This window comes from Erythrolamprus reginae, chromosome 1, assembly GCF_031021105.1.
Source record: "Erythrolamprus reginae isolate rEryReg1 chromosome 1, rEryReg1.hap1, whole genome shotgun sequence".
Classification (NCBI taxonomy): Eukaryota; Metazoa; Chordata; class Lepidosauria; order Squamata; family Dipsadidae; genus Erythrolamprus; species Erythrolamprus reginae.
The window spans coordinates 315215025-315225314 of NC_091950.1; the positions used below are offsets into that span (position 1 = coordinate 315215025).

At 37.0% G+C, this 10290-nt stretch overlaps 1 protein-coding gene across 1 annotated transcript; it reads left to right on the forward strand.

Moving 5' to 3' along the window:
- Positions 1-313: 313 nt before the first annotated feature.
- SMIM28 (small integral membrane protein 28) lies at positions 314-7732 on the forward strand. The gene is made up of 2 exons (XM_070739940.1): positions 314-466; positions 7175-7732. The coding sequence occupies exons 1-2, from the start codon at positions 353-355 to the stop codon at positions 7556-7558; spliced, it is 498 nt and encodes a 165-aa protein (XP_070596041.1). The 5' UTR covers positions 314-352; the 3' UTR covers positions 7559-7732.
- The last annotated feature ends 2558 nt before the right edge of the window (positions 7733-10290 follow it).

Below are 10290 nucleotides of genomic sequence, written 5' to 3' on the forward strand. Positions count from 1 at the left end.
TTTAATAATCCTAATGCAGGCAACCATCCAATCAGAAGGCTATCTCTTCCCTGATACCTGATGCCAGCTTCCCTGGTAATGTAGGCCACTGAAGCAAATCCAGAGAGATTGAGTTGGAAGACAAAATAGCATCCAAGATTCGTTTGGTCACTGCTCTACCGTTTCCTTCTTCACTGCCAAGAACAGGAGAGAATATCAACATGGTTTTCAGCTTAGGTATTCTAAGATAGGCCTAGTATCAGGGGAGGGTGGGTAGGGAAAAGAGAGCGGCGACAATATAAAAAAATAATCCAAAAGAAAACCACAACTGAAGAGGACAAACAAGGAACAAACCCCACACATCCATGAAAGTATGCGCTGGCTTTTGGACAGTAGTAGCTGGAAGAAATTTGGACACGCTGATAGGGGAAATTATGACTGGTTAACCAGTGAAACAGGTGTGCCATTGGTGGAAACAGAGCTACAGGTTTGTGTCATCTACATTCCTTGCAAATTTACTTCTGTTCTTAGAAGATTTCTCAAAATATTTACTTCAAAACTTTACCTTAACTTCAAATGGATATTTCTGCCTGCTTTTGAATCTGTCATTTCATTTTAAGCCTATTTCAATTCAGTCTTTTTCTCCGCAGACTCTTTTACTGATATTAGAATAAGTGTTATTCAGCAAATTTTGTTTCCTTGGTTGTATTATTTTTCATCGTGTTGTGAGTGGCAAAAGGGAAATGTATGAGAAAGAGATCAGAAAGGCTACCCTGGCAAGAGAGTTTGAGGGTCATGTGGGATTATTTTTCTCAGTATTGATTACAGTAACCTGTGAAGTAATTTAGTCTGGTTCTTTAAATAAGAAACTGTGTCAAAAATCAAACTAATAACAGGCTAGTAATGTAATTCTCTGCATGTCTACGCTGAATTAAGTCCCACGGATTTTAGCAGACTATTAAATGGAACTTTTTCCTTCTAAATATTTCTAGGTCTCCTAGTTAGACAGAATAACTTATTGTGATCAGACCAGAAGAGTAATAGTACTAATATAGAGAGTAAATGATTGCAAGGGTGTTTTTTTGTGTTGATGTCAACTACTGTAAGCATAAATGTGATCCTTTATATTTGCATGATTTCATAGAATTGTTCCTATTGCATATTTTATCTTTGTTTGACTATGCCTAAAATATTATTTCATCCATCTGAATGTCTAAACTATTACTATAATAAACAAAAGTAGTGCTGAAGTTAATACCGAATGAGTTTGGAAAATCTGTGATTACTCATTTACACCTTCAAAGCACTACTTGATGCTAGAGTCAACATGCTTTGAATCTGCATTTGGTGATTCATATCTACACACAGTATATTTAAACATACAGTGTATGCAATTTTTTTTCTACCCTTGATTGAAATAGCTTAGCAAACTCCATTCACAGTAATCAACCACATTTTTGCCGTTTCTTTACCTTTGTTTAAAATTTAAACGTACACTCGTTTGTTCAGTGCATGTGAGAGTATATAAGAAAACACTGAAGAGAGAAGCAGCTTAGAACTTTTGTGTGAAATGGTGTAGGGTCTTTTCCTTCAGTAAGGGTTGGACTAGAAGACCTCCAAGGTCCCTTCCAACTCAGTAATTTTGTTACTCTATTAAACCCTGCTCTGCAGTGAGGAATTTCTATGTTTGGCTATAAATGTGTATTGTTCTGATTGATTTATTTTAAAATCTTGGTTAGGGAAATATGAGAACATTGTATAAATCAACAGGGTTTTCTTGTGCCTATTTATTAACGAATGAAGCAATTCTACATATTTTTTGAAAAAAATTGTATTAGTCATATCTGATTTCTTTTTCTATGCTTTCACAACCAAAATATATAAGCCATGCAGTATGACCAAGTGTAAATAAGGAGCACTGCAAAATTAACAATGTATTTGGAAGGTATGTGCTTTTATGGATTGATTAAACCAGTACGGATATTTTGCAAAGATTTTTTGCAAAATTGGTTTACCAAAATATTCAAACAGAATAAAAGTTTGCACTCTGTAGTATAATAATTCTTTCAAACTGCCTTCAAGGCTTCAGAGAAAAACTCCAAAATAATGTCAATGTTTTAAATAGGCAAGCTATCTACAATGCACATTTTATATTGTATTCAAAGCACAGAATACTTAAAGTCAACCGATGATTCATACTAAAGATCTGCAACAAATGATATCATTGCTGTTGCATTTGGAAATATTGATTAACCTATCCATTCCCTCCTGAGATATAAAAATCAGATACACTTAAGTGTAATTTGGAATACATCCTATTTATCTTGTACCATTAGGCTTCAAGTGGTAGTAAAATAGAATCAAACATAAAAGGTTTGCACTTTACTTTTTCTTCACAAAGTATTTATTTTAATGTTAGCACTGCAATATTTGATATTCACCATAATCCTTTCTACCATATTATGTATCATTAAATATGTATTCAGTATTCAATTAAAGAACAATATAAATTTTTAATTTCCCCTTCCCTTCCTAGTGACAATTTCTCCATTTACAGTGCATTCAGAAAGTATTCAGACCCCTTTCATTGTTGTCAATTTAGTTGTTCTGCAGCCTGATTATGCAGTTGTTGAAAAATATTTATTTTTCTCTTTAATCTACATTCAGTGCCTCATAACGTCAAAGTGAAAACAGTATTTTACAAATGTTTGCAAATTTATTAAAAAGAAAAAACTGAAATAACACATTGGCATAAGTACTCGGACTCTTTGCAACATGTGAAATTTCATTCTGGTGCCTCCCATTTATTTCTACACCTTGAGTGTGATAAATTAAATTGACTGAACATGATCTGGAATGGCACACACCACCACCCCAGAAGGTATCACAGCTGACAATGGATACCGAGATGCCGAAGTGGCACCGTGGATAGAGTGCAGTACTGCAGGCTACTTCAGCTGACTACTAGCTGCAGTTCGGCAGTTCAAATCTCACCAGCTCAAGGTTGACTCAGCCTTCCACCCTTCTGAGGTTTATAAAATGAGGACCCAGATTGTTGGGGGCAATAGGCTGACTCTAAACTGCTTAGAGAGGGCTGTAAAGCACTGTGAAGAGGTATATAAATCTTCAGTGCTATTGCTCTACTGTAGCCAAGCAAAAGCCACAAGGTCAAAGAAACTCCCTGCACAGCTCAGAAAGGGACAGGATTATTGCAAAGCATAGATCTGGAGAAAGCTACAATAAAATTTCTTCTGCACTGAAGATACCTAAGAGCACAGTGGCCTCCATAATTCTCAATTATCTCCGGGACCGCCTTTTGCCGCACGAATACCAGCGACCAGTTAGGTCCCACAGAGTGGGCCTTCTCCGAGTCCTGTCAACTAAACAATGTCATTTGGTGGGACCCAGGGGAAGAGCCTTCTCTGTGGCGACCCTGGCCCTTTGGAACCAACTCCCCCCAGAGATTAGAATTTCCCCCACCCTCCTCGCCTTTCGTAAGCTCCTTAAAACCCATCTCTGCCGTCAGGCATGGGGAAACTGAGATATTTTCCCCCCCTAGGCCTTTACAATTTATGCATGGTATGTTTGTATGTATGCTTGGTTTTATAATAAGGGTTTTTTAGTTGTTTTAGTATTGGATTGTTGCATGCTGTTTTTATCATTGTTGTTAGCCACCCTGAGTCCACAGAGAGGGGTGGCATACAAATTCAATAAATAAATAAATAAGTAAGTAAGTAAGTAAGTAAGTAAGTAAATAAATAAATAAATAAATTTTTTTTTTTAAAAAAAAGCAAGAAGTTTGGCACAACCAGGATTCTTCCAAGAGCTGGTCACCAGGTCAAACTGAGCAATTGGGGGAGAAGGGCCTTAGTAAGAGAGAAAGTAAGTGCCAGTGGGCACTCTGACTGAGCTCCAGAGATTCTGTGTAGAGATGGACAGCCATCACTTCAGCCCTCCACTGATCTGGACTTTATGTCAGAGTACAGTAGTCCCTCGCTATACAGCGCTTCACCTACTGCGGCTTCACTTCATCGCGGGTTTCTGAGGAAGTCGATCGGCAGATTTAAACAGCCCGCCGAACTCGATCGTGGGAAGGGTTTATAAACACTTAAAACAATGAAAACTTACCAAACAATTACAATATAAATACTTAAATAAGTACTATCAGTCGATAAATTCCCCATCGCGGATTTCACCTATCGCGGCCAGGTCTGGAACGTAACACCAGCGATAGGTGAGGGACTACTGTAACCTCTCCTTAGTGCAAAACACATGAAAGCCTGCTTAGAGTTTGTTCCTTCTGAGAGTCCTCCAGGTGCTTTTTTCAAGCTCCAAGCAGGCATTGTTTTAATGCAAGTGTAAAATAGATTGAGTTTGTGTTATCGTTTTCCCCTAATGTCTATAAATAGAAATCATTATTTTGCTATATGACATGGTTTCATCATGAAAGTGATATGCTTACATACATCACTTATAATAATTCCTACATGTTTTAATACAAGTAAAGTGAGAAAGAAATCATGGGCTCTGTTTTCTGCAATTGTTTAAAATAAGATTAAATGTATGTATGTATGAAAAATGATACTAACTAAGCTGAAAAATGAAAACAATATATACGTCTTGACAAATCAACAAAAATATTATCGTTATTAGTGTTATTATTATCATTATTGTTTATTATTGCTGTGGGCCGCCCCGAGTCTACGGAGAGGGGCGGGATACAAATCTAATAAATAAATAAATAAATAAATAAATAAATAAATAAATAATAAACGGGACAGGTACTGGTAAATAATTTTAAAAGAAATGAGTACTAAATTTAATAATTTAAGCACTCTATCAAAATCACATTGGATAAATATACTGCTCAAAAAAATAAAGGGAACACTCAAATAACACATCCTAGATCTGAATGAATGAAATATTCTCATTGAATACTTTGTTCTGTACAAAGTTGAATGTGCACAACAGCATGTGAAATTGATTGTCAAGCAGTGGTGCTTCCTAAGTGGACAGTTTGATTTCACAGACGTTTGATATACTTGAAGTTATATTGTGTTGTTTAAGTGTTCCCTTTATTTTTTTGAGCAGTGTAACAAAAACTGTGATTTATTTGGCAGCAAAACTAGTAGCTTTTTATTCATCATCTATCCTGTCTGGGTTTCTTAAAATCTATTTGCCCTTATCAAAGTTTAAGATGGTACTTAAATGGGGGAAGAAAATTTTCGAATGATAAGGGTGAAAGCCAGCGGTAATGCTGGTGGCAGTAGGCTCCGCCCACCTGCCCAGGATGCTTCTGTGCAGGTGCAGAAGTGTCGCGAGCGCAAACCGGTAGTAAAGGGTTTTAGAACTCACTACTGGGGAAAACTCTTGGTTATAGTTACTTCTAACATGGTGAGATATGTGCACAGATGAGGATAAATTAAGTTGCAAGATAATGTGTGTTATATATAATTCAGTCAGAATTTTAAATAGATTTGGAAAGTGTCAGTTGTGAAATCATACAGGGGAAGAGCCGAGTAGCTTGCCAAAAGTACACTATACTTCCTTTGGGAAAGGGAACATACAAAGATACCAGACTTTTTAAAAATCCTAGTCACTCAGTTGCTAAATCAGCCCTCTGATAGTTGCTATCTGATAGCAGTAGAGGCAGTTTAAGAGATAAACATACTAAAGTGAATCCTTATTTCTACTATCTGGGGAATCTTTTTATTTCAGTGGTGCTTTTCTAGTGAGATAAGGGCAAAGACGGAATTAGATATAAGGGGAAAGAAAACATTAGATATAATCAATTATTTTGGGTTTTGATGGAGGTGATTATTGAAATAGAAAAGGAGGCTACAGTTTTTGTCTATGGAGATTCTCAGTCATCCAGGACATGGTTGTCCGAAAGGTGATTTTTCAAGAGGCAACTGGACTTTCTGGTTTTTCTTTGAAGGTGTTTTGCTTTTCACCCAAGAAGCTTCTTCATTCTGACCCAAAATCCAGTCAGAGTTGAAGAAGCTTCTTGGATGAGAAGTGAAATGTCTTCAAAGAAAAACCAGGAAGTCCAGTTGCCTCTTGAAAAAGCATCTTTGGGACTACAGAGTCTTTGCACTTGCTATTTTCAAACAGCCTCTGAACTTTCATAATAAGATTTTGCTGAGTGACAGGGGACAATAGCAAATGCCAATCTATGTCTCCGAGGCTTGAAAGAAGGGAAATGTATTAGCCCTTAGGTGGAGGCATTTTCTAAGGGCAAGTGAAAACTTTCTTGGAGGATTGATTGAGCTCCATAGAACTGCTCAGTTGTGCACACTCTGAAAATAGCACTTATCTATCTATCTATCTATCTATCTATCTATCTATCTATCTATCTAATTTTATTTGTTTGTTTTGTTAAGTGGTGGTATACAAAGATATAATAACAAAGATATATTGGTGGTATACAAAGATATAATAATATTCATATACTGTACATTAGGACAGGGGACTGAGGGCACGCTGGGGCACTTATGCACGCCCCTTACTGACCTCTTAGGAATCAGGTGAGGTCAACAGTGCATAGTCTAAGGGTAAGGTTTGGGGGGTTAGGTGGTGATACTACAGAGTCTGGTAGTGAGTTCCATGCATCAACTACTCAGTTACTAAAGTCGTATTTCCTGCAGACGAGTTTAGAGCGGTTTACATTAAGTTTGTACCTGTTGTGTGCTCATGTGTTGTTGTGGTTGAAGCTGAAGTAGTTGTTGACAGGAAGAACGTTGTAGCAGATGATTTTATGGGCTATGCTTAGATCGTGTTTAAGGCGACATAGTTCTAAGCTTTCTAAACCTAGCATTGTAAGTCTGGCTGTGTAGGGTATTCTGTTGCGAGTGGAGGAGTCAAGGGTAGGCTACTGCCCAGCCATGGGGGGAATGCAATGGGGTGGCAAAAATGGAGCTCCACCCCAGAGCACCCAATTTGCACTGAAAAATGTTGAAAGAAAATGCAGGGTGTCCTGCATAAGCCACGGCCACAGTGTGGTAGTAAAAATTTTGGTAGCCCTTCACTGGGAGGACGGGATAACACTTTCTGTTAGATCTATGTTTATGCTTTATTAATTTGCTTATTTCAGTGGGTTTATATGAATTGAGATTATGTTTTTATGAAAGGCAGGATGCACATAAAATGAAATTGGCAAAGGCCTGATACACATTCCTGTCTCGCTTTCTTCTAGAGTCAGCATAAAGCAAGTTCGACCAAAGAAGACATAGAGCCATTCCTATGCATCATACTACCAGCTACCGTGATGCTCTTCCTGGCATTCCTGTTGCTCTTCCTTTACAGACGTTGCCAACGACGCAATCCTCAGGCTCAGATCTTTAGCATTGACTTGCCAGAGTCCCTTCCGGAGCACGAAGTGACAGATTTTCTCTCAGTGCTGCCCTGGAACAATGAGCAGAGGATCCAATACTCTACTCTCCTGCCTGAAACTGCCTTTCTCACTGTATGCCTGCCTCCGTCATACGAGGAGGCCACCATGAAAACATCCATGGAAGAGGACCATCTGCAGCAATTTCAGGAGCCGGTGCCTCCTTACGAAGAGACCAAACAACAATAAGTACACCAGAAATCCTTTTGTTCAGGGTTCTCAGTCAATTATGACTTCTGAAAACAAGCAAGAACTCCTCCAAGCAAGGTAATCAATGCAAGCACAATGGAGTTTCAAGGGGTTAATTTTAACAGCATTGATTTCCAATGGAACAGATTTTGAAATAGCTCACCAGACAACTGTATTGAGTGAAAAAGAAAGATTAAATTTGATACCAAGCCTAGGAAATTCCTGGAGTAAATGACATACAGATGTTTTAGAAGGTATAATTGACGTGAGTTGGACAGTTGCAACAGCTGTGTTGGAAAGCAACTAGACTGGAATTGCACATATACATAACTGGAAGGGCTTTAATGTTTGTAATGCAGTAATATTTCTTAGACATTTTATGAATTCAACAAATGATAAAGTTTATATCAAAATACCATAGACTTTTGAAATGTATCTGAAGAGTAAGGTATACACAATAAATGTGCGGTCTTTTAAGTGTTCAAGATAAGTGGAAAATTTGGAGATTTAATTATTGGAAGGCACAATAAGATACTTATACACCAGTACTGTGGTTTTCTGCACTGTGTATAAAATAATTTCATGTTTTTTCTACTTTTAAATAAAACAAACCTTTTAATTCTATATATAAGATAAAGTTAAATATGCCTACATTAAAAACAATAAAATATTTAAATATTTTATTTATTTATTTTGCTTTTCAGGTAGTTTGCATATCTGTCACTAGAAAATCTGTCTATCTGTATCTATCCATCCTTCCACCCATCCACCTATCCCCCCCCCCCCACCCATCCATCCCTTTTGCTATTCAGGTAGATTTCATTTCTGTCACTACAAAATCTGTCTGTCTGTCTATGTCCATCCGTCCAATCTATCTATCCTCTATCCCTCCATTCATATCTATCACCTATCTAATCTATCATCTCTATCATCTATCTACTTGTGAGAACAACTTTTCCATAAGGATTGCTCTATCTTTAGTAGATAGGCTAGGCATATCTTGGTGTCTGTAACCTTATAGGTAATGTGCCTTTTCCCTTGCCCATCCAGAACCTTCTTCCTTCTGACGTATTGCAGCCCTTTATCCTACTAGCCTTCTAAAAGGCACTAAAGATTTAATCAAGTGCTGGTATAGGATGAGGTGACTGTATGCCAGAAGCTTAACTTGGGGCCAGTTTATTTATTTATTTATATATGATTGTTTTAACAATATTGTTTTAATATAGTTTTGAGATGTTTTATAATAATATTCTTTAATTCTTGAGCTTGGTATAACAATGGTGACTATATAAATGTTTTGAAATAAACAAACATTGAATTTTTAGCTGTATTTCAACATCATAGTTTTAGATATGAACCTAAAAATGAAAGAAAAATGAGAACTGTCACAGCTATTTTGACCAATGAATATATGAATGTTTAGTTGCATAGTTTTCATAAGTCAACAGGCAAAATAATGCTTTAAGTAATATTCATCAATAGGGGCAAACTTACTATTTATATGATAACTAACATTTTACATAGACATAAATAATTTCTTGGTAAATTAGAATTGCCTATAGGTGAGGTGGGCAGCATACAAATCAAATAAGTAAATAAATAAATAGCTACTGTATTGATGTGGATGCTTTATTCATATTTATTTCAAAAAATCAGTTATTTATAAAAGCAATTGCCTATTGTCATTCAGATAAACATTTTAGGACAAATAAGGAATGAATTAACATCATTATGCAGAACTAGCATTCTACATTTTTAAATTAAATGATTGCATTAGTTTAATCTCTCTAATACTGTTGTTATCACTATATTGCTTACTTGTTTTTTAGTAAAAGATGTTAAGAAATAAGTTGGAATTAAACAGGCCAATCTTCTTTTAAATTCAAGTGACTTGACTAACATTGCCTTTCTAGTTGGACAGATTATTGCATCAACATAATAAATATTGGAAACCAATAGTTTTCAGGCTGTCTCTACTTTCTTGGCCTAATAATAGTTAACTTTCTATCCCATCCAAAGGTGGGTTGCTGGGGATTCAGGAGAATCTCTAGCTAATATTCTGCGCAGTTTGGAGAACCCCCAAATCCCATTCCTGGTTGGGTCCCGCTTCCCTCCCAGGAGTCCCCACACGGCCCTTTTTGGATGCAGGTAAGTGCATGTGGAGGATCGGGAAGGGTGAAAAACGGGCCTACCGGAAGTTCAGGAAGGCCGGAAACGGGCCTGTTTCTCGCCTCTAGAGCCCCGGGAGAGCAAAAACATCCCCTCCTGTTGTGATGCAGGAGACCAATTAGGCCATGCCCACTATAGCCGTGCCACCCAGCAACTGGGCAGAGAACCCCTTGATAAATTTTTCCCCATCCCTACTTTATATATCAGTGACTACCAAGAACTCTTGGCAATTCACAATAAAGATAAACCCATAAAACCATATTAAAATTAAGTACCTTAAATATACATTAAAACTATTAATATTTAGAAACTTGCTCAAAGGTGAGCAAGGAGAGTTCAAATAACAAAGGAAATTATAGAGCAGGCTCTGGATGCTAAATGTCTATACATGTGTATATATTGTTGTTCACAGTGAGAATATTTGAAATTTAGTTAAGCCTGAGAGCTAGTGATATGGTAATCCTTAATTCTAATGCAGTCAACAGCATTTCCCAAGTGCTGTTGCTAGGATATCTAAAAAGGCCAGTTGTTATATGTAGTTGAATATATAAGCTCTCCCATAC